This window comes from Oncorhynchus tshawytscha, linkage group LG09 (genome assembly GCF_018296145.1).
Source record: "Oncorhynchus tshawytscha isolate Ot180627B linkage group LG09, Otsh_v2.0, whole genome shotgun sequence".
NCBI lineage: Eukaryota > Metazoa > Chordata > Actinopteri > Salmoniformes > Salmonidae > Oncorhynchus > Oncorhynchus tshawytscha.
In genome coordinates, this window is record NC_056437.1 from 38,588,283 (window position 1) to 38,613,226 (window position 24,944).

At 42.5% G+C, this 24,944-nt stretch overlaps 1 protein-coding gene across 1 annotated transcript; it reads right to left on the reverse strand.

The window, feature by feature from the left end:
• Positions 1-14,458: 14,458 nt before the first annotated feature.
• Positions 14,459-16,621, reverse strand: polr2j (RNA polymerase II subunit J). The gene is made up of 4 exons (XM_024431880.2): positions 16,465-16,621; positions 15,839-15,928; positions 15,573-15,747; positions 14,459-15,035 (listed from the first exon to the last, which is right to left on the reverse strand). Exons 1-4 carry the CDS (start codon positions 16,515-16,517, stop codon positions 15,000-15,002), a joined length of 354 nt encoding a protein of 117 aa, XP_024287648.1. The 5' UTR covers positions 16,518-16,621; the 3' UTR covers positions 14,459-14,999.
• Between the last annotated feature and the right edge of the window lie 8,323 nt (positions 16,622-24,944).

Consider the following 24,944-nt stretch of genomic DNA (forward strand, 5'->3'; position numbering starts at 1 on the left):
TTATGCTGAACAGCAGGGGGCTCCGGTTCATCGTCCGTGACGTGAGAGGGCTTTAAAAAATGTAACCTTTATTTAACTAGGCAAGTCAGTTAAGGACAAATTCTTATTTACAATGACGGCCTACAAATAGAACAGTTTAATCTGTCCCGCTCGCTCATGTCAACAAGGCAGCATGGTGCATCTAGAAACATCTATTTTCCAAAAAATATGTTTGAATTTTCAAACTAGTTTTCCCTGGAAAGGCAGAAAAAGCGTATTTTGAAAAACCAATCCTACTCATTATTCCTCGTGCTTAATTCCGTCTCTTGTTTTGAGCCAACTTCGCTGTGGGCTTTGAACGAGGCACCTGGCACATGCCTGGGAGGCAAGCCCGGTTCCAAAACGAATGCGATAAACTTTCACTCTGCACAAAGACAACCCGGACCAGATTAATCGAATCCCCTCAGATACACTACGGCTACGTTTAGACAGGCAGCCAAATTCGGATATTTTTTATAAATTAGTCACTTGACCAATCAGATCAGTTCAGAAAAAGATTGGACGTGTGAACGCAGCCTACTTGATATAAATTACAAAAGTATGGGACCATGTCTAACTAGAAATGAGAATGAGTTACTAGGGCAAAATATCAGAATTGGCAGATGTTCCTAATGAACAACTCATATCCATCAACCCCCCCAAAAAAAAAAAAATGCAATAGTGTAGCGGTAGGGCGGGCTGGCTGGCCCACAAGTGACGAGTGTAAGTAACACAAGCGTAAACAAAAATGGACCTTCCTCCAGGGAAACGACCTAGTACTTTTATTCAGGAAAATAAACAGAATGCACCACAGCGCTGGCTAACAATAAAACACCAACCAAAAACCTAGCTCCTCTTTGAGCCTTTCCACACGGGTCTTCCGGTCCCTCTGCAACCAGACAGCTAACCTGTTTACTAGCATATCAAACAAAATGAAACAGAAATCCAACAGTTGTCCTTCCTGGGGTCAGATCTACGGCCAAGTAACATCCGGTAGGTTCCTGTCCAGTTGGATTCGATATCCCTAACAGCATTGGCGGGCTCTGAATGTCAGCTCTTGTTGATCCAGACCAAAAACAGATCTGGCCAAAACCAGGTTACAACAGCCACCACCCAACCTCCAAGCTAATTATATCCAGATGTGTGTAATTAGGGTGGCCTGGAAGGGTAAGGGCCTATCTTGGGGCCAGCAGAAGTAGCCAACGTCAGGAATATACCAGCCTTCACACACCCACCCTCTCATTCCATCACAATATATATAACTGAATAGTAATTAGTAAAATTATATAAAAACAAATACATCCACAATCTTTAGGCATCTGTTACGCACGCCTCTATGAAGAGGGAACGCAACACCCTGCTACAACTAAACTCTCCGTGAAGTGAAAAAGGTATGGACTGTAGGTGCGAGTAAGAATGACAACAGGCAGAATGTGGTACCGTTTACAAGGACTTTATTCCTTTACACGGTAATATGGGGAAAAGGGGCTGGACGGAACCAAAGCAAAGAAAGTAAATCTCAAAGCCCCCCCCCCTCTCCTATCTTACCTGCCTACCCACTACTTACCTAATTTAGCACCACCTGGTGCCCTAACCAAAATACAGGGGGTGGTCCGCCCAGGTCTTACCTAGTGTGCCTAGACAGTGAATATACAACAGGTATATGTATGCCCGCGGGCCTCTTGCCTAAACACTCCCAAGGTGCCTTCCCCTTTCCCCCTGGGAACAAATGAAACAGAATATTAAACAATTTCAGAAACTAAAGAAACAAAGGACATCAAATAGGCTCTACCTGAGCAACAAACTCACAGAACATACCACTTCCCAGCAAAAATCAACCTCCCAGCAAAATCCTCCCTGCAACGACCTCCCTGCAACGACCTCCCAGCAAAATCCTCCCTGCAACGACCTCCCAGCAAAATCCTCCCTGCAACGACCTCCCAGCAAAATCCTCCCTGCAAACCTCCCAGCAAAACCTCCCAGCAAAATCCTCCCTGCAACGACCTCCCAGCAAAATCCTCCCTGCAACGACCTCCCAGCAAAATCCTCCCTGCAACGACCTCCCAGCAAAAAAATCCCCTCCCCTGCAACGACCTCCCAGCAAAATCCTCCCTGCAACGACCTCCCAGCAAAATCCTCCCTGCAACGACCTCCCAGCAAAATCCTCCCTGCAACGACCTCCCAGCAAAAAAATCCCCTCCCTGCAACGACCTCCCAGCAAAATCCTCCCTGCAACGACCTCCCAGCAAAATCCTCCCTGCAACGACCTCCCAGCAAAATCCTCCCTGCAACCTCCCAGCAAAATCCTCCCTGCAACGACCTCCCAGCAAAATCCTCCCTGCAAACAGACGACCTCCCAGCAAAATCCTCCCTGCAACGACCTCCCAGCAAAATCCTCCCTGCAACGACCTCCCAGCAAAATCCTCCCTGCAACGACCTCCCAGCAAAAAAATCCTCCCTGCAACGACCTCCCAGCAAAATCCTCCCTGCAACGACCTCCCAGCAAAATCCTCCCTGCAACGACCTCCCAGCAAAATCCTCCCTGCAACGAATCCTCCCTGCAACGACCTCCCAGCAAAATCCTCCCTGACCTCCCAATGACCTCCCAGCAAATGACCTCCCAGCAAAAAAATGACCTCAGCAAAATCTCTCTGCAATGACCTCCCAGCAAAAATCTCTCTGCAATGACCTCCCAGCAAAAATCTCTCTGCAATGACCTCCCAGCAAAAATCTCTCTGCAAACCTCCCAGCTCTCTGCAATGACCTCCCAGCAAAAATCTCTCTGCAATGACCTCCCAGCAAAAATCTCTGCAATGACCTCCCAGCAAAATCTCTCTGCAATGACCTCCCAGCAAAAATCTCTCTGCAATGACCTCCCAGCAAAAATCTCTCTGCAATGACCTCCCAGCAAAAAATGACCTCCCAGCAAAATCTCTCTGCAATGACCTCCCAGCAAAAATCTCTCTGCAATGACCTCCCAGCAAAAATCTCTCTGCAATGACCTCCCAGCAAAAATCTCTCTGCAATGACCTCCCAGCAAAAATCTCTCTGCAATGACCTCCCAGCAAAAATCTCTCTGCAATGACCTCCCAGCAAAAATCTCTCTGCAATGACCTCCCAGCAAAATCTCTCTGCAATGACCTCCCAGCAAAAATCTCTCTGCAATGACCTCCCAGCAAAAATCTCTCTGCAATGACCTCCCAGCAAAAATCTCTCTGCAATGACCTCCCAGCAAAAATCTCTCTGCAATGCTCTCTGCAATGACCTCCCAGCAAAAATCTCTCTGCAATGACCTCCCAGCAAAAATCTCTCTGCAATGACCTCCCAGCAAAAATCTCTCTGCAATGACCTCCCAGCAAAAATCTCTCTGCAATGACCTCCCAGCAAAAATCTCTCTGCAATGACCTGGACAGAACACTGGCTTTTATATAGCTTCAGAATGAATGTGTAACTGGAGACAGCTGCGTCTTGACGAGGGGGCGGGGTCAGCTCTCCAATTAGCCCTGGAGTCGACCAATCAGCTGCTTGAGGGATTTCAGGAAGCCATTTCCTGAAATAAACACATGCAAATACACAAACTACAACACATAATCTGGGGAACATAACAGCATCACATGCTTCTCAGTATATGTGTGACCTTCCTGGTCCCGTCCCTCAAGTCAGTGAGTCAACACAGGAAGGAGAAATGGATGGATAGTTCATTTATTTCCAAAGCTGCGGTGATGGGACACACACAGTATAGATGAATGGTCAGTAGTCGACGGGATATAAATATCACTCCCATAGCAATTCTCCATAAATCTGCTGTATAATATACACACAATTAAAAAAAAAAATGTTTATCAAAGTCTTTGTGATTGTATAGTGGATTTAACCTTTTCTAATTATTCCTAATTTGCTATAATAAAAATAAATGAATAGTTTCCATATGTAATCTCATATTTACAACATCAGAATAAACTCTCATTCATTTCAGAATTCAAAATATATCAATAACCTGAAAAATTACTCAATGTCACACTTGTGGCGATGGAATATAATACACCAAGAATGTACCACACGTTCTCCTATACTGACAAAACCAGGCTAAATACGCTGGCTGGTGTTCATGAGTTTATAAAACATACTTTATACATTTGTAAAACTGAAATTGAGGGACCTTCCATTGGGCCCTGTCCTTTCCTCACAGGTGACGGCCATTCCAGAATCTGCAATGCCCCAAACAGCTTAATATTAGACAGTCAAATGACATGGAAAACATCTACTGTTTCAGTGAGAAAGGATGAGTTTAAACTGCCGGTCCTTGCTATGTGGGATCCATGGGACATCTTTATATGGTGAACACCGTTCCCATTAATTTAGGATTGAGGCATATAGCTGAATATACACAGCAGATGGCTATGACATTGATTAATCTCAACAGTAGGCCACTTTTAAAGTCTGAAAACCCCTGACAAAATTAGATTTAGGAGTAACCTATCACTTTAATAAAAAGTTTCACTAATAAGTACCTCTGTGGCAGTGTAACGGCAGATTTCCTCTTCGTCTGAAGAGGAGTAAGGATCGGACCAAGATGCAGCGTGGTAAGTGTTCATGACGATTTATTAAAAACGAACTGAACACTGAAATACAAAACAATATGTGATGTGATGAAAAACGAAACAGTACCGTGTGGCAACAAACACTCACACAGAAACAAACACCCACAAACCAACAGTGAAACCCCGGCTACCTAAGTATGATTCTCAATCAGAGACAACTAACGACACCTGCCTCTGATTGAGCACCATACTAGGCTGAACACAAAAACCAACATAGAAAGACAAACATAGACTGCCCACCCCAACTCACGCCCTGACCAAAAAATAACAGAACTATGGTCAGAACGTGACAGGCAGGAATTGCTTAACCACTCCTGGGGTCCACACAAAACATGAAACATGACATAATACAGAACATTAATAGACAAGAACATAACCACATAAATAAATAAAAAATTACAAAAGGCACACGTAGCCTAAATAGCAATACATATACACAAACTATCTAGGTCAAATAGGGGAGAGGCATTGTGCCGTGAGGTGTTGCTTTATCTGTTTTTTTAAACCAGGTTTGCTGTTCACTTGAGCAATAATAGCTCTATATAATATAATACTGTATCCTTTCTTGTATTTGTTCTGGATTGGGGGACTGTGAATTGACCCCTGGTGCCATGTCTGGCGGGGTAAGTATGTGTGTCAGAGTTGTGTGTAAGTTGACAATACAAACAATGTGATTTTCAACACATTAATGTTTCTTCTAAAAATAAGAATTGATGCAGTGTCTCTCCTCAACTCTTAACCAAGAGAGGCTGGCATGCATACTATTCAAATCAAATCAAATTTTATTTGTCACATACACATGGTTAGCAGATGTTAATGCGAGTGTAGCGAAATGCTTGTGCTTCTAGTTCCGATCATGCAGTAATATCTAACCAGTAATCTATCAATTTCACAACAACTGCCTTATACACACACAAGTGTAAAGGAATGAATAAGAATATGTAGATAAAAATATATGGATGAGCGATGGCCGAACGGCATAGGCAAGATGCAGTAGATGGTATAGAGTACAGTGAGACATATGAGATGAGTAATGTAGAGTATGTAAACATTATATAAAGTGGCAATGTTTAAAGTGGCTTGTATTTCTATTAGCCTTCTTTTTTTTCGCACTAGACGAAGGTTGAAAGTCATGCATCGTCCGATACACAACCCAACCAAGCCGCACTGCTTCATAAAACAGCACGCATCCAACCCGGAAGCCAGCCGCACCAATGTGTTGGAGGAAACACCGTGCACCTGGTAACCTTGGTTAGCGTGCACTGTGCCCGGCCCGCCACAGGAGTCGCTTGTGTGCGATGAGATGGGATATAAATTACAAAAGTATGGGACTATGTCTAACTAGAAATGAGTTACTAGGGCAAAATATCAGGATATTAAAAGGATATCCCTACCGGCCAAACCCTCCCTAACCCAGACGACGCTGGGCCTATTGTGCATTGCCCCACAGACCTCCCGGTTACCAGATTCTCTGGTGGCACAGCTGGAGCTGCAGTACAGCGCCCTTAACCACTGCGCCACCCAGGAGGCCCGTTATTAGCCTTCTGATTACAATGAAGAGCAAGATGTGCCGCTCTGTTCTGGGCCAGCTGCAGCTTAACTAGGTCTTTCCTTGCAGCACTTGACCACATGACTGGACAATAATCAAGATAAGTCAAAACTAAAGCCTGAAGGACTAGCTTTTTGGAGTGTGGTGTCAAAAAAGCAGAGTCTCTTTATTACGGACAGACCGCTCCCCATCTTTACAACCATTGAATCTATATGGTTTGACCATGACAGTTTACAATCTAAGGTAAAGGCAAGTGATTTAGTCTCCTCAACTTGTTCAACAGCCACACCATTCATTACCAGATTCAGCTGAGGTCTAGAACTTAGGGAATGATTTGTACCAAATACAATGGTCTTAGTTTTAGAGATGTTCAGGACCAGTTTATTACTGGCCACCCATTCCAAAACAGACTGCAACTCTTTGTTAAGGGTTTCAGTGACTTCATTACCTGTGGTTGCTGATGCGTATATGGTTGACTTATCAGCATACATGGACACACATGCCTTGTTTAATGCCAGTGGCAGGTCATTGGTAAAAATAGAAAAGAGTTGAGGGCCTAGAGAGCTGCCCTGCGATACACCACACTTTACATATTTGACATTAGGAGAAGTTTCCATTAAAAAAACAAACTTTTGAGTTCTATTAAATAGATAGCTCTGAATCCTCGATATGGCAGAGGTTGAAAAGCCATAACATAACAAGTATTTTCAACAACAGGTTATGGTCAATAATATCACAGGCTGCACTGAAATCTAACAGTACAGCTCCCACAATCTTCTTATTAGCAATTTCTTTCAACCAATCATCAGTCAATTGTGTCAGTGCAGTACATGTTGAGTGCCCTTCTCTATAAGCATGCTGAAAGTCTGTTGTTAATTTATTTACAGAGAAATAGCATTGTATTTGGTCAAACACAATTTTACCAACAGTTTGCTATGAGCTGGCAGAAAGCTTATAGGTCTGCTGTTAGAACCAGTAAAGGCCGCTTTACCACTCTTGGGTAGTATAATTGCTTTGGCTTCCCTCAAGGCCCGAGGACAAAGACTTTCTTCTAGGCTCATATTAAAGATATGTCAGATAGGAGTGGCTATAGAGTCAGCTACCGTCCTCAGTAGCTTTCCACCTAAGTTGCGAGGAGGTTTGTCATTATTGATTGATAACAATAATTTTTCCACCTTTACAAAATAATTTTTCCACCTTTACAAAATTCAAACTTGCAATGCTTGTCTTTGATTATTTGTTTTTTATTCATGAATATGATGGCTCACTGTTCGTTGTTGGCATTTATTCCCTAAGTTTGCCCACTTTGCCAATGAAGTAATCACTAAAATAATTGGCAACATCAAATGGCTTTGTGATGAATAAGCCATTTGATTCGATGAAGGATGAAACTGAATTTGTCTTTCAGCCCATAATTTCTCCAAAGTTTTTTCCCATCATTCTTTATTGATGGAAAATTGATCTTGGATTCATTATAGAGTTTCTTCTTCTTTTTTTGTTTAGTCACAAAATTCCTCAATTTGCACTAAGTCAGCCAGTCAGATGTGCAGCCAGACTCATTAGCCACTCATTTTCCCCAATCTCTTTCAACCATACAGTTTTTCAATTCCTCATCAATCCATGGAGCCTTAACAGTTCTAACAGGTGAATGTTTATTCATGATTGGAAGAAGCAATTTCATAAATTCCCCAAGTGCAGTGTCTGGATGCTCCTTATTAATCACATCAGACAAACAAATATTTTAAACATCATCCATATAAGAGTCAAAGCCAAATATTTAGTACACTACTTTAGGCCTAGCTTTTGGAACTTTGGCTTTCCTGGATATAGCCACTATATTGAGATCACTGCATCCAATGGGTATGGATACAGCTTTAGAACAAAGTTCTACAGTATTAGTAAAAATGTGATCGGTACATGTGGATGATCTTGTTCCTGTAGTGTTTGTAAGCAACCTGGTAGGTTTACTAATAACCTGAACCAGATTACAGGCACTGGTTACAGTGAGAAGCTTCCACTTGAGCGGACAGCTTGATGAAAACCAGTCAATATTCAGCTCCCTAAGAAAATAGACCTCTCTGTTTACATCACATACGCTATCAAGCATTTCACACACATTATTTAGATACTGATGGTTAGCACTTGGTGGCCTATAGCAACACCCCAAAAGAAAAGGCTTTAGATGTGCCTAGTAAACCTGCAACCACAACACTTCAATAACACTTGACATAAGATCTTCTCTAAGCATTACAGGGATATGGCTCTGTTATATAGAGCAATACCTCCCCCTTTCCTGGGTAGTTTATCAGAGATACACATAATAGGGAAAAGAGCAAACAAACGGGAAAAAAGATACTGTGGAAGGACCACCAGGAGGCAGGCTGGTCGCACGGACCAGAGAGTATCTCTGCAGAATCTCATGTGGAGATTCTGTCCATAACTGTTATTCTGCTTTACTGTCTGAGATTCATCAGTCATTATTATCATGGATTCACACACAGAACTGTTGTCTAATGACTTACAGAGAGCCGTCATCTTGCCATACTCCTGTTTCAACTCATCGAGCTGACCCTGGGAGAACTGCAAGCTGTTCTTCAGTTCCTGGACCTCTCCAGTCAGGTCATCCATTATTTTATTAGTTGAATCCACCAGTATTTGAACACAACACTTGAAGTTATTTTCTTGTAGTAACATCTCTTTGTTCACTTAAAAGGTGTGAACAACAGGTCCTAAACCTGTGATGGACACCACTGTCCTCAACGGTATTCCTGCTGGCTTTGGTGTTTGTCATGGTAGCTAGCAACATAGGTTACGTTGTTACACCTCACAGTTCCAGATAGGGCAGGTCACAGGGAAGATTGAAAACAACAAACAGCAGCGATCTAGAGAGCCACAAACCTGGGAAAATCCATGGTCCCTGCCACAATGGCTAACCAAGTCACTGGCTGTGTGCAAGACCTCAAGAAACTCCGCTAGCTTGATAGGCAGCTAGCTAGCAACTAGGCTGGCTGCTATGCCAAATAGCTCCTGCCTTAGTCGGCAGGGTCTGATGAGGGTCTTGATTTTCGTGCTTTGTGTCTCACAATTTAAAAGGTTAGTCAACGATTTTGGGAGTGATCCCTTTAATTGTTTCCTGTTTGTTTGATGGGTTCAATCAGTGCCATTTACACAGTATGATATGGTCTTGACGGAAATAGTTACATGATGTGATGTGCTGTGACATGTTGTGTTGTTGTGACATGTTGTGCCCTGTTATGGGCAGGTAGGGGATGTCTTTGCTGGACCACTGCAGTTCTGCCAGGATCACAGCACACACCTTCTCCTTATAATTCTTAGGCCGCTGGGCTCATGTGCCAATCCAGCTAAACAGGTAGATAGAGCCCTGCCCTGAGAGGGAGAGAGCGATATAAAAGATGTGGACAGAAAGGTAGGAGAAAACGGAAAGGAGGGGTGTGGAGGGAAAAGAGGGGGGGTAATGCGAATGTCTAGCAACCGAAAGGTTGCAAGTTCTTATCTCATCATGAACAACTGACATTAAAGCTAATTAAAAACTTCTCAACTACAGTACTTGCTACTTTGCAACTAAACTCAGCAAAAAAAGAAATGTCCTCACTGTCAAATGCATTTATTTTCAGAAAACTTAACGTGTAAGTATTTCTATGAACATAACAAGATTCAACAACTGAGACAAACTGAAGAAGTTCCACAGACATGTGACTAACAGAAATGGAATAATGTGTCCCTGAATAAAGGGGAGGTCAAAATCAAAAGTAAGTCAGGAACTGGTGTGGCCACCAGCTGCATTAAGTACTGCAGTGCATCTCCTCCTCATGGACTGCACCAGATTTGCCAGTTCTTACTGTGAGATGTTACCCCACTCTTCCACCAAGGCACCATATTAAGTTCTGCTTTTCTGATGTATCAAATACTTATGCCATGCAATAAAATGCTAATTAATTACTTAAAAATCATACAATGTGATTTTCTGGATTTTTGTTTTAGACTCCGTCTCTCACAGTTGAAGTGTACCTATGATAAAAAATTACAGACCTCTACATGCTTTGTAAGTAGGAAAACCTGCAAAATCGGCAGTGTATCAAATACTTGTTCTCCCCACTTTATGTCCAGCAGTTGGGAGGCCAAGTTTTGAAGCTCTCCCCCAGACAGGAACCCAGCTCCCAGTAGGTAGCCTACTGCACACCCTGCGCCCGTGGATGGCATGCTTCCCTCTGTGCCGTACGTCGTTGTATACCACAAGGGATCCGCAGGAAAGGTGCACAGCCACCCTGACCTCCCTGTGAACCAGTTTTATCAGTCCCTCCTCCAGGGACATTGTGAGAGTGGTGTCTGAGAGCAGCTTGACCCTTACTAAAAAACTGCAGTATGCTGCAAATACTGCCGTAATTTTGCAGTGCACTATTCTGCAATTACTAAGCCCAAAATACCAGTCGACTGCAGTTACTGCAGTTTCAAAACGGCACATTCTTTTTTGTATGGGGATGGTGACCAGACGCTAACCCCGCGGACAGCTGTCAATCAGGTGGGGGTCGATGGCAGACACGCTGGGGGTGGTAATTGTTGTGACTTTACTTTCATTAATCTGATGGCTGTTTCTTATCTAATCAAATATGTTTAATTGTTACCCAATTTTAAATTAATAATATAACAATTAACTCATTCGGATTTGGGGCACCATGAGAGCGGTTCTTTAAAGAGTTACCATCTCCCGAATTAAACTATGCAGGTCTTTACCTATTACATCCATAAACAGTAATAAACATATTAATCATAACCTAGCATCATATCATCATTTTTGAACAGTCGTAACCTTGCATCTGCAAAAACCTGAGCCATACATATGGTCCAGTACTACACAAATTGGTTTTATAATTTATTTACTAGCTAACTAAATGGTAACACAGGATAAACATAGACTTAATGCATTAGAAAGGTCCCTAGTGAACTGACAACCATATGTCTGCTTGTTACAAAAGACATGGAGAGGGCGAGAAAGAGACACTTAACATAAGTAAATTTTGAAACTACTCTCACTTATACTTTTCACACAAACCGCCACCCGCTTTGTGTAAGAAATCATGAATGTATTTACGTGGAAATGCCTTTGTTTGCCATGTATCTTTTCTTATCAAGCCTTCTTGGAAAGGGGGTTGGTTGAGTCTTTTCGCAGCATGCTTGTAAGGCTCTGATTGTCCAAAAGGGGTCCCTACCCCTCTTCTACTGATCTCCTCTGCAGTCGTCTGGTATCTTGTCATGTAGTCCTGAACAGAACTACAGAGTTTATTCTACTTCCATTCACTCTGGAAGATGCTTCTATGAAGATAGGCAAGCAAGCCGTGTAGATGGTTTCGAGTGGGGTGATGAGTCGCGTCCTACGGTGGTTTGAGAAGAGTAGCAGAATGGTCCCACTTAAATTCACTTTTCTAGATACTTTCGTAGGACTGCTAATCAGCCGTACCAGTGATTGCCCGGGAGGTGACTATCGTCTCTACCTCGTTGAGATTCAAAGTTTAAACCACTTTTAACAAGAGCTGCAGCTCGACATCTTTCTGGTCTGATATGTTAATTCTTAACCCATAATTTTATACACTTTGTTCAAAACGCTGACACGCTCTCTGACCTCTCAAGGGGGCGGTGACTACATACTTGTACAAAGTTATAGAAACAGTTTCCTTTTATAGTTTCTAAAATCTCACCCCTCTCAACAAAAACACTTTCTTAATTGTTCATATGTCTATTCTTGTTCTGAGAAATTAAGGCTATTCCATGCGAGAATTTGCCAAGAAACTGAAGATAACATACCATGATGTGTACTACTCTCTTCACAGAACAGTGCAAACTGGCCCTAACCAGAATACAAAGAGGTGTGGGAGGCCCCGGTGCACAACTGAGCAAGAGGACAAGTACATTAGAGTGTCTAGTTTGAGAAACAGATCTCAACTGGCAGCTTCATTAAATAGTACCTGCAAAACACCAGTCTCAAAGTCAACAGTGAAGGCAGAGTTCCTCTGTCCAGTATCTGTGTTCTTTTGCCCATCTTAATCTTTTCTTTTTATTGGCCAGTCTGAGATATTGGTTTTTCTTTGCAACTCTGCCTAGTATGCCATCATCCTGGAGTCACCTCTTCACTGTTGACGTTGAGACTGGTGTTTTGCGGGTACTATTTAATGAAGCTGCCAGTTGCAAACAGATTGTTAAAAATATTTGCTAATTTATATAAATAAATAAAAACATACCTTTTTTTACATAAGTATTCAGAGCCTTCGCTATGAGACTTGAAATTGAGCTCAGGTGCATCCTGTTTCCATTGATCATCCTTAAGATGTTTCTACAACTTAATTGGAGTCCTCCTGTGGTAAATTCAATTGATTGGACATGATTTGGAAAGGCACACCTGTCAAAGATCCCACAGTTGACAGTGCATGTCAGAGCAAAAACCAAGCTATGAGGTTGAAGGAATTTTCCATATAACTCTGAGACATGATTGTGTTGAGGCACAGATCTGGGGAAGGGTACCAAAATAAATTCTGCAGCTTTGAAGGTTCCCAAGAACACAGTGGCCTTCATCATTCTTAAATGGAAGATGTTTGGAACCACCAAGATTCTTCCTAGACCTGGCCGCTCAGCCAAACTGAGCAATTAGGGGAGAAGGGCCTGGTCAGGGAGGTGACCAAGAACCCGATGGTCACTCTGACAGAGCTCTGTAGTTCCTCTGTGGAGATGGTAGAAACTTCCAGAAGGACAAACTTCTCTGCAGCACTCCACCAATTAGGCCTTTATGGTAGTGTCTAGATGGAAGCCACTCCTCAGTAAAATGCACATGACAGCCTGCTTGGAGTTTGCTAAAAGCATGAGAAAAAGGATTCTCTGGTCAGATGGAACCAAGATTGAACTTTTTGGCCTGAATGCCAAGCGTCACGTCTGGAGGAAACCTGGCACCATCCCTACGGTAAAGGATAGGGGTGGCAGCATCATGCTGTGGGGATGTTTTTTAGCGGCAGGGATTGGAAGACTAGTCAGGATCGAGGGAAAACTGAACGGAGCAAAGTAGAGAGATCCATGATGAAAACCTGCACCAGAGCGCTCAGGACCTCAGACTGGGGCGAAGGTTCACCTTCCAACAGGACAACGACCCTAAGCACACAGCCAAGACAACACAGGAGTGGCTTCGGGACAAGTCTCTGAATGTCCTTGAGTGGCCCAGGCAAAGCCGGACTTGAACCTATTCAAACATCTCTGGAGAAACCTGAAAATAGCTGTGCAGCAACACTCCCCATCCAACCTGACAGAGCTTGGGAGGATCTGCAGAGAAGAATGGGAGAAACTCCCCAAATACAGGTTTGCCAAGCTTGTAGCGTCATACTCAATTAGACCTGAGGCTGTAATCGCTGTAAAAGGTGCTTCAACAAAGTACTGAGTAAAGGGCTGAATACTTATGTAAATGTGAGGTTTTTTTTTATTACTTTGAATACATTTGCAAAAATGTCTAAACCTGTTTTAGCTTTGTCATTATGGTGTATTGTGTGTCGATTGATGAGGGAAAATAACAATTTATTCATTCTAAATAAGGCTGTAAGGTAACTTTGTGGAAAAGTCAAGGGGTCTGAATACTTTCCGAATGCGCTGTATATGTACAAATTACCTCGACTAACCTGTACCCTTGCACATTGACTCGGTACCGGTACCCCCTGTAGTTTGCCTCTGTTTTGTGTAACTTAAAAAAACTTTTTTTACTTTAGTTTATTTAGTAAATATTTTCTTAACCGCATTGTTGGTTAAGGGCCTGTAAGCATTTCACGGTAAGGTTGTACCTGTTGTATTTGGCGCATGTGACAACTTAAATTACATTTGTAAACTGACTTATCTCACAGAACAAAATGTATAAGACCTAAGCCTGTGTTGCCCTCAGACCTTATTTTTTGCATTCATCCCAAAACCCCATTCTTTTCCACCATAGGAATGGATGAAAAAACCAGAGGTAACTCATTACCGTTTTTTAGGACTACAAGCTGGCGAGCTCTATAGGGCGGGGTGGTCGTCACTAGTTAACACAGCCACAGTCGTAAACCCTGCCTATTTCTAAAATGTTTCTTCTTAAAATTCAATGTTTAACCCAAACTCAACCACACTGCTAACTTTCTGCCTAACCTGAAACTTAAATGAAGACCAAAAAGCTCATTTTTGTTTTCATTAAGTTAAGATAGACTTTGTGGCTGTGCTAACTAGTGACAACCCTATTGGGGAGCTGGCTATAACATTACATGAAAATAAATATTACAGGAATGATTTATTGAAAAACAAACCTTAACTGTTCACACTATTATTCTCGGAAAATGTAGGGCCAAATAAGGAGCATGTTGGGCATTGTAAAACTAAAGCATTTAAGCGGAATGGATATCATGAAAAATATTTCCATGTAATAAAGTTTTAAACCATGCTTGTCATCTTTCAGCACATACCTAACAAACTACAGTATTGAATTCAAATGAGTAAAACATGTGATTCTGTTTTGAATTAACCAATCCACTGTATGATCTCAGAATCTGTTTCAAATCACCAATTTCCTTATGTTTCAGTGTGTGAAAAAAGTATTATTTAACAGATACAATGACATCCATTCTTGCAAATATGTTACCGTGATCTAGAATGAAAACTCACTCAAAACGCCATTCAGTACTTTGTATACAGAGGCCATGCTGTGCCAAGCATGGCAATAATGGTAAGTCCAAAACAGAGTCATTTTATAGAATCCTGGTCAAATGAAATGTGATCTTCAAAGTGACATCTTCTTTCCCAACATTATGTACCAATCCTCATTCAATTCCTTCTTGCTTGTCTTTAATTGCAACCTGAAACAAAGTTGAGAGATATGAATTTAGTCGTTACACATTCTGCTGATCAAGTAGGTCTATACTCACCAATTTGTATTATTATTAGTTTTCAAAAATACATTTCCATTTTAGTCATTTAGCAGATGCTCTTATCAAGAGCAACTTAAAGTAGTGAGTGCATACATTTTCATACTGGTCCCCCATGGGAAACCAACTCACAACCCTGGCATTGCAAGTGCCATGCTCTACATCACAGGACAGGCTCGAGGTAATGGCTGGAGCGGAATAGGTGGAATGGTATCAAATAATCCAAACACATGGTTTCTATGTGTTTGATGCCATTCGCACCGTTCCAGCCATTATAATGAGCAGTCCTCCCCTCTGCAACTTCCACCGGAGTGCATACATTTTTGGCAAAGAATAATATTTTCCACAACCAGTTCTAGTATAGAGGACAATCCATATAATATTATATAGACAGTTCGCTACAGTAGAACTGTTCCACGAAATGTACCGATTAAGAGATGTGATGATGACGGTATCTCATGTACTCACCCTGAATCGCTCCTCCAACAAGGACAGCTCACTGATGAGGTCAGTGATTGCATTAGTGAAAGCCTCCTGAGGACTGTAGTCTGGTGTGGTCTGAACACGGATCACAATCTTGTGCTCCAGTGGATGAGGGACCTTGTAGCCAGCAAATAGCACTTGGGGGTCTTTCAGAAGTTGTCTGCAAATACAATACATTTTAGTTATGATTGAGGAGCTTCGCAATTATCATTGATTAGACAAGAATCACAAAATTCAAGAATTGCACTCACTGTCTGATGATGTTACCAAGCGTGTGATCCTCTTTGTTCAACGTGAAGAGGCAGGCGTTAGGGACTTTTGTGTCCTTGATGATTGTGATTCTAAAAACATTTTTTTTTGTAAGAGTATTTCACTTTCAGATTCATATTCAGTGGTAATGGCAGAACAATCATTGTGGCGTGTAAATTAGCTGGCTAGTTTATGCTGAATTGAGCTAACATATAGTAGGGAACAAAGCCATAACTATATAACTCTGGTAGCCAGTAGACGCGAATTTGCTAGCTGATAATGCCTGACAGACTTCCCTAGCTGCTACTCTTTAGCCACTGGCAACGCACAAACATAGCATACTAGCTAACTGTCAGGCTATCAAATATGATATGTTGTAGCATGCTACCTATGTAGCTACTTCCTGAACCAGAATCTGGGATTCTCTTCTGAGAATCACCATATTCAACGTCTCCTGTAAACACAGATTATGATTCAGATACCTCCTTACCTGGCAGTTAACTATGATCGCTAGCTAACCTAAACCAGAATAACAATAGCTAAATGAGCTAATCCTAGCTAGTTGAACGTCAGCAAGGGATCAAGTAATATGTTACAGTAGCTATCTAGCAATATGTATAAAACGTACTTCTTTTCCCCTTCAAACAACAGAAATGACTCGAATGCCGGTGGCGCGTTCATATTTGAACAGTTAGTTATCTACGTAGTTGCATATAAGAATGCAGAAACAGCGAACACACAACACAGTTCTTGAATGAGGGACTCAATAGCTGGTGGGACCAACTTCCGGTAGCGTTTCTTATTAAGGGATTTCAAAATAAAGGTCTTCATACAAGATCTGTGCGTCTTGATGAGTGAAATCATAGAAATTATAGAGCCCTTATCAATGGCGGTCTGGACACCAACCTGTACCTCAAAAAGAGAATCAGAAGACAACTAAGGGATGCTTCAGTCTTGATTGAGAAGTGCATGGGATGATGAATGAGGAGATAAATAGGGAGGATAGGCACGGAGGTAAGGGGACTGATCCAAGTGATGAAGAGAAACTGCAGCGAAGGTGATCTTGAGGCAGTAGACCTGGACAGCTGGCTGAATGACTTCGAAAAGTTGAAAGTGGCGTTCAAGAAATGCACTGGAGAGATGGTCGAAATGATAGACAGCATGGCAGAAATGCAGGCCACCATAGCCGAGAGCAGAGTCCTCAAGCTTGAGAAAAATAACTCTGTCCAGAGCTTTGTAAGTTACTCCTACTTATTAAGTGTAGTCACATCTGCAATGTGTTATGAAGTAGTTATAGAGTATATCTAGAGATTGTCTATAACATAGCACTGTCCTGATTTGTTTGTTTGTTGTTTCTGGTCCTACAGAGCTCAGGGAAGGTCTCTGGTCCTGTGTGGCATGACTGGCCTCTCACCTCTTGTGACTTCAGCACCGCAGACCCTGGATGAAGCCCTATGGCCCTGCCCTCTGCTGTGGCCCCTCCCTCCCCAGAGGATGTCCCAAGGCCTTTGACTCCTCCCAGCCCTGTCTATGCCTTTTTTGCTCCGCCTGGTGTGGAGTACTTCTTATACCACCGCAGCCCTTATCTGGACCCCATCACCAACCTGAGCGAGAATGGTAGGAAGCTGCTCCAGGAAATGGAGCAGGAAATAGCAGGAGTGGCCCAACAGGTAGGTTTTGGGAAGTGGTTGTCATTCCCTCCTACTATAGCTGTAAATTACCTGCAGGGTTGGGTAGGTTACTTTCTAAATGTAATCCTTTACAGTTACTAATTACCTGTCCAAAATTGAAATCAGTAACGTAACTTTTGGATTACCCAAACTCAGTTTTTGATTTCTGATTACATCCAGTTACTTTTAGATTACTTTCCCCTTAAGATGCATTAGAAGAAGCCAAAAATGTATGTTACCAATTGAACAACATCTATTGAAGGATAAATCCGTGTTAAAGTTTACATAGCTGGTCATATATGGATGTTACATTTTACTTTATGGGGTTGGTTATGTAGGCTTCCTCTAACCTATGGGGTGGCAGGCAGCCTAGTGGTTAGGGTGTTGGACTAGTACCAAAAAGGTTGCAAGATCGAATCCCTGAGCTGACAAGTTAAAAATCTGTTGTTCTGCCCCAGAACAAGGCAGTTAACCCACTGTTCCTAGGCTGTCAATGAAAATAAGAATTTGTTCTTAACTGACTTTCCTAGGTAAATAAAGATAAAATATCACATTCTACTACATATAATAATACAATTAAACTACATCTTTACATTAAAAACCGAACTCTATCAGAATTCCAGTCATTCCAATAAATGTTATACCTTGGGCTCATTGATTCGAGTAGAAAAATACATGCTGCGCTCATGGAATGGCATGCTTTGCGCACTACTGAAAAGTGCTATTTACATTTGAAAAATGTATGCCATATGCTGCAATTGCTATAGGCCTATTGTTAACCATTTTGTTGGTGACACTTTGATATCTTGACAATATTCTGCTGTTTAAAGTGCAAATTCACAGATGAAACAATAGGGTTCACATGGAGTGTGACAGTTGAACTAAGCTCATGAGTAACTAATAAGTTATATTCTTCAAGCATCAATGGATATGTTTGGACACACCTACTCATTCAAGTGTTTTTCTTTTTTTGTGTAATAATAGTGAAGACATCAAAACTATAAAATAACACGTGTTAAAAGTGTTAAACAAATCCAAATATATTTTATATTCTTCAAAGTAGCCACCCTTTGCCTTGATGACAGCTTTGCATTCTCTCAACCAGCCTCACCTGGAATGCTTTTCCAACAGTCTTGAAGGAGTTCCCACATATGCTGAGCACTTGTTGGCTGCTTTTACTTCAATCTGCGGTCCAACTCATCCCAAACCATCTCAATTGGGTTGAGGTTGGGTGATTGTGGAGGCCAGGTCATCTGATGCAGCGCTCCATCACTCTCCTTCTTGGTCAAATAGCCCTTATACAGCCTGGAGGTGTGTTGGGTCATTGTCCTGTTGAAAAACAAATGATAGTCCCACTAAGCGCAAACCAGATGGGATGGCGTATCACTGCAGAATGCGTCCAAGGGCCCCGTTTTTAGGAACTCCGGGTGGAGTTCTTCACCATTGTGTTGGAATATAAGTTATTGTGATGGAGGCCAAGTCAAAGTGCTGAAAACATTCCATTTGGAGGGAAGCTGTACCTTCTCGTCTGTACACTATGAACCTCACTGTTCAGCCAAAGGGAGAGCTCTTTCTTTAGCCAGGTTGAGACCAGGAAATCCTCCCCCTGAGGGTAGACGTGGACTAGAGCCAACACACACTGCTGGACTGACTCTTTCGCTCTTGAATGCTTTATCCTGCACATAGTCCTCTAGAGTTCCTACATACAGTGCCTTCGGAAAGTATTCAGACCCCTTTACTTTTTCAAACAAAAAAATATGTTACAGCCTTATTCTAAAATGTATTAAATTGTTTTTTCCCCTCCTCAATATACACACAATGCCCCATAATGACAAAGCAAAAACAGGTTTTTATAAATGTATTAAAAATAAAAAACAGAAAACCACATTTACATAAGTATTCAGACCCTTTACTCAGTACTTTGTGGAAGCACCTTTGGCAGCAATTATGGCCTCGAGTCTTCTTGGGTATGACACCACAAGCTTGGCACACCTGTATGTGGGACTTTCTCCCATTCTTCTCTGCAGATCCTCTCAAGCTCTGTCAGGTTGGATGGGGAGCGTTGCTGCACCGATATTTTCAAGTCTCTCCAGAGATGTTTGATCAGGTTCAAGTCTGGGCTGTGGCTGGGCCACTTAAGGACATTCAGAGACTTGTCCCGAAGCCACTCCTACGTTGTCTTGGATGTGTGCTTAGGGTCGTTGTCCTGTTGGAAGGTGAACCTTCGCCCCAGTCTGAGGTCCTGAGCGCTCCGGAGCAGGTTTTCATCAAGGATCTCTCTGTACTTTGCTCCGTTCATCTTTCCCTCGATCCTAACTATGTCCCAGTCTCTGCTGCTGAAAAACATCAATTTTCACCCTATCATTTGGACTGAGTGCACTGAACACCTTGGACTCTTTGTCATAGCACCTTTTCTGTTCACTCCTTTTTCTCAGTTTGTCAAGAATGACTTTGTCATCCTTCTCTGTTTCTAGGAGTACTGGCAACCTAGTTTTGAGTTTCCTGTTGAACAACAGCTCTGAAGGCGACAGTGGAGTAGCCCTGTAGTGGAGTAGCCCTGTAGTTTAACAAAGCTAGATACGGATCTGTCTTTGAGTCAAGAGCTTTCTTAAGCAGTAGTTTCACTGTTTCGTAACCGTTTTCGACGAACCCATTAGACTGTGGATAGCGGGCTGGATGTAACATGCTTGAACCTCTCCAGTTTAGCAAAATCACTGAAAGCTGAACTGTGAGGCGTTGTCTGTACGGACTACCTCTGCGACCCTATGACGAGCAAAGAATGACTCAACGTGAGTTATCACCTGACTAGCAGTAGTGTCCTTCAGCAAAGCCATCTCTGGGTAATGAGAGTAATAGTCCATAGTAGAACATAGTTCTTGCCCTCAAGAGAAAAGAGATCTATTCCTACTTTGCCCCATGATCTCGATACCTCTTTTTCCTCAACCCACATTGGCTCTTTGCTCTGTTTTGACCTGTATTTCTGGCATGTTTCTCAAGCTCTGACTATCTGCTCTATATTAGCATTCATCTTGGGCCAGAATAACACTACTTTTGCACATCGTTTTGACTTTTCCATCCCTATTTTGATCAGCATGTTTTTCTATAACATACTTGGTATCACAATTCTTGAACCCTTAAACAGAATTCCATTAAGTACAGATAGCTCATACCTGTATTGACCATAAGGGTATGGTGTAGCTTGTACAGACCACCCGCCTGTTATGGCTTGAATCACCTTTTGCAAACACTCATCTTCTGCAGTAGCACGTGAAATAACGTGAAATAACACATTTCATCTAAGACTGGGCAATTCTTTCTGATAAGGTTTACATGTATGGCCTCATCCTGCTAGTATATTTGGTTTGGTTCTAAGCTGTTAAAAGCTCTGGACATTGTGTCTGCCACTAACAATTCTTTCCCTGGCCTGTACTCGAGTTGCAAGTCATATTTCTGAAGTGTTAGAAACCGTCTCTGTACCCTTGACCATTCTTTGCAAAAGTAACCAAAGGTTTATGATCTGTTTCGGCCTATAGTGTTAGCCATAGAAAAACACATGGGATGTCTGACATGCATATGACAGTGCCAATGTCTCTTTCTCAATCTGAGCATAGTTACACTCAGAAATTGTCAGAGCCCTGGAGGCATATGCAACTGGGCACCATTTAATGCCATACTGCTGTAACAACACAGCACCTAAATCTGCTTTTGAAGCATCTGCTGAGATTTTGGTTTTGCGCTTTTCATCATAGAACCTCAGTACTGGAGCATGCATTTTAATGCATTGAGCTCCTCAAATTCTTTCTGGTGTTTACTGTTCCAACACCACTCTGTAGTTTTACAGAGTAAACTTCTCATCTGACTCTTGTGAGTTGCCAGATTAGGTACAAATGTACCCACATACTATACTATACATAAGAACCTTTGTACACCCTCTTGATTGGTAGGCGGTGGCATGTTCTTGATGGCTTTCACTTTGCTCTGGTCTATCTGAACTCCTTCACATGTTAGTTTTTCACTCAAGGTTATTTCTACCTTTCTGAATTCATATTTGCATGCATTTAGCTTTAGCCTGTTAGCTCTTACTAGATCAAGTGCTGCTTTCAACCTTGTGTTGTGCTCTTCAAGAATCTGACCCCATGTTAGCACATCATCACCTTTGTGCCTGGCACACTCTCAAATATCTGTTGGAATATCCTATGATAGACTTCTGGTGCTGAAATGAGACCAAACGTGAGCCTTTTAAATGAGGACCTACCAAAAGTAGTATTGAAGGTACAAAGCCTTGTACTCCCCTTGTCTAGACTGATCTGCCAAAACCCTGAGGAGGCGTCTAGCTTTGAGAATGATTTAGCCCCTGCTATGTCCCAGAATATCTCCCCTCTGGTGGGCAGCTGAAAGTGTTTCCTTTTTACATACTTCTTTAGCTATTTTGAATCCATACAGTCTGAGTGAGCCGTCTTTCTTCTCAACTATTACTAGTGAGTGGACACATTCAGTAGGCTCTTCTACTTTGTCTTGGATATGTAAGGACTCTAGCCTCAGTAGCTATGCTTTTAGCTTGTCTCTTCGTGATAATGGGACCTTTCTACAGTAGGTGCATGGATCACTGGTCTATATGGCTGCTCTAACTCGATTTTGTGCTGCACCTTGAGTTTTCCTACTCCCTGAAAAACATCAGTATATGTATCCTCAACATTAGTCATTTCACCATTCACTGTATGACCCCGTTTCACTAGACCCAGTAAGTTACATGACTTGAACCCAATGATGGGTGTTTTTTCTCTCTTTACTATGACAAACAGAACCTTGTGAGATCATCTACCTTCTGTACCAATGTGCATGTCCCTGAAGTGGCAATTGCTTCACCACTGTAAGCTTTCAGTATTATCTTTTGTTTTGTGTTCACCACTGGTTTTACCTGTAACCGTAACAATTCAGTCTATGGAATGATGTTGACCTGTGCTCTAGTGTCAAGTTTAAACACAATGTCAGTTCCATTAGTCTTGTATTTTTATTTAACCCAGTAAGTTGACTGAGAACACATTCTCATTTACAGCAACAACCTGGGGAAAAGAATGGCTAATCGTAAACTGGGGATGATTATGAGGGCCAGATTGGGAATTTAGCTTGGATTCCAGGGTAACACCCCTACTCTTACAATACGTGCCATGGGATCTTCAGTGACCATAGAAAGTCAGGACACCCATTTTACATCCCATCTGAAAGACAGCACCCTACACAGAGCAATGTCCCCAATCACTTCCCCAGGGCATTTTTTTTTAGACCAGAGGAAAGGGTGCCTCCTACTGGCTCTCCAACACCACTTCCAGCAGTATGTGGTCTCCCATCCAGGGATCAACCCTGCTTAGCTTCAGAAACAAGTCAACAGTGGGATGCAGGGTGGTATGCTGCTGGCTGTAGGTAGCTGTCCAGTCCTTGTCCGGTCCTGCAAGTGCGACTGTTCCCACAAAAAGGTCACCCAAAGACCCATCACTGTCCTCGTTGTCACTGCTATTGTCCTGGTCCTCTTTGACACGGTGTACTGTATTTTGTTGTCTCCGCTGCCTGCATTTGAGTGCAAAGTGGTTCTTCATGCCACGGTTTTAACACTCTCTTTTCTATATGCTGGGCACTGGTGAAGTCTGTGCTCTCCTCCGCAGTTGCCGCACGAGAGCTGGTTCCCTGAAGTGCGCTGCTGACTGCTGTCGGCACTGTCCTTTGAAGTGAGCCTTTTAGCTGTAGCTCTTCCTTTGCTAACATACTCCACTTTGCATACTATGTCACTAAGAACACCACTGTCCATTGACCATATGCGACTCTGAGTCACTTCTCTAGCTTGACACATTTGACACACTCTTTCTAGTGTCAATTTATTCTCACCAAGTAACTTTTCTCTCAGCCCCTTGTCTCTCACCCCCATGACAATTCCATCTCGTATCAGCGAGTCTGCAATTTCACCAAAATTACACGACTGACATTTCAGTTTCAAGTCCATAATAAATTCCTTTAATTTTTCATTCTGACATCTACTGTTGAAAACATACTTCTCAAATGTCTTGTTTCCTCATCCATTAGCTGAAAGCTGTTGTAGACATCAATGGCGTCCGAGCCAGCTACTGTGAGAAACTGTACAACCTTCTGTGCGTCGTCTTTTTCAGCCTCCTATCGCCGGTCAGATAGAAGATGAAACGCTGCTTGAACCGCTTCCATTGCTCTTCAATGTTTCTTTTAAGTTTCAGTTCTGTTAGAGGCTTTAGCTGCTCCATGTTGTTAGCCAGCTAGCACTGCAAAACAACTAGCTACATGCACTGCACGCTCCGTTAGCACCTGCATGTTTTTTTTTTACCAGTCTTGTTAGCCCAGTGGTTAGTAAGCTAACATTAGCTAAAGTTAGCTAGTTGACGTGAAGCCTCTTGGCTTCGTTCAGCATTTTCTACCAAAACTCGATGATGGATGAGACAACGGCGAGTTCTGTCACTCCTGGTACCATGTTGTATCTTCGTGTCTAAGAAATACTAAAGAAAACAACTGTTCTTTAAAATATAAGTTCTTCTTTATTCAAGTTAACAGGAGCCGTACAAGAATTGTGCATTGAGCTGGGATCTCCCGCTCTCCCACCTCTCTGCGCGGGCTGTGCGTCCCCTAAGTGGTCACGTGGCCTCTGATACAATATGCCACATCTGGTAGCTAAGAAATTGAACCTAACTAGAGTGAGTATGAATTACTTGCAGTGTCAGGTGAAGTGAAGACTGGCGAGTTTGGGCCTTGCCCTGATGATGACAAAGACAACACTGACCTAGTGGTACTGAGATTTTTGGAGAGAATGGATCCTTGCTGTATGCCTTACCCATATGTGGTGTCAGGTTGGGTGAAAATAGGTTGGGGACTGTTGAATTGGTGAAAGTAACTGGAAGTGGACTTGTGATGATTTTTTAGTGTGTCTTCCACCCAGAGGGAGTGGTGTCTCCGCACCATGCGCCTTGGGACAAGACCTGAGACTTGCTTTCCTCTCCGAAGCAGGGCGCAGTTGAAAGGAGTGATAAATGGGGTAGCATTAAGTGTTGTGGAGGATCAACTGAAATGGAAGATTCCTGGTGTCTGTGACATCTGCCATTTGGTGCGACACAGACCTAGTGGAGAGTGTGGTGAAACAGAGAAAACACTGTCTGTCCTGCTGAGTTTTGATGCAGAGTCTTTACCCCAAAAAAGTAAAGTTAGGGTGTCAGTTATCCCATGAGAGCTTTTGTCCCGAACCCATTATGGTGTTTTGGGTGCCAAGTTTTATGGTCATGCAGCAGTGTGTAGGAGGGAGCTACCTAGTTGCGAGAAGTGTGCAGGAGGGCATGAAACAAAGGAATGTGTAGCACAGGAGGCTACTGAGGAGAGGATGGCTCATAATAATGACCGGAACGGAGCGAATAGAATGACATCAAATACA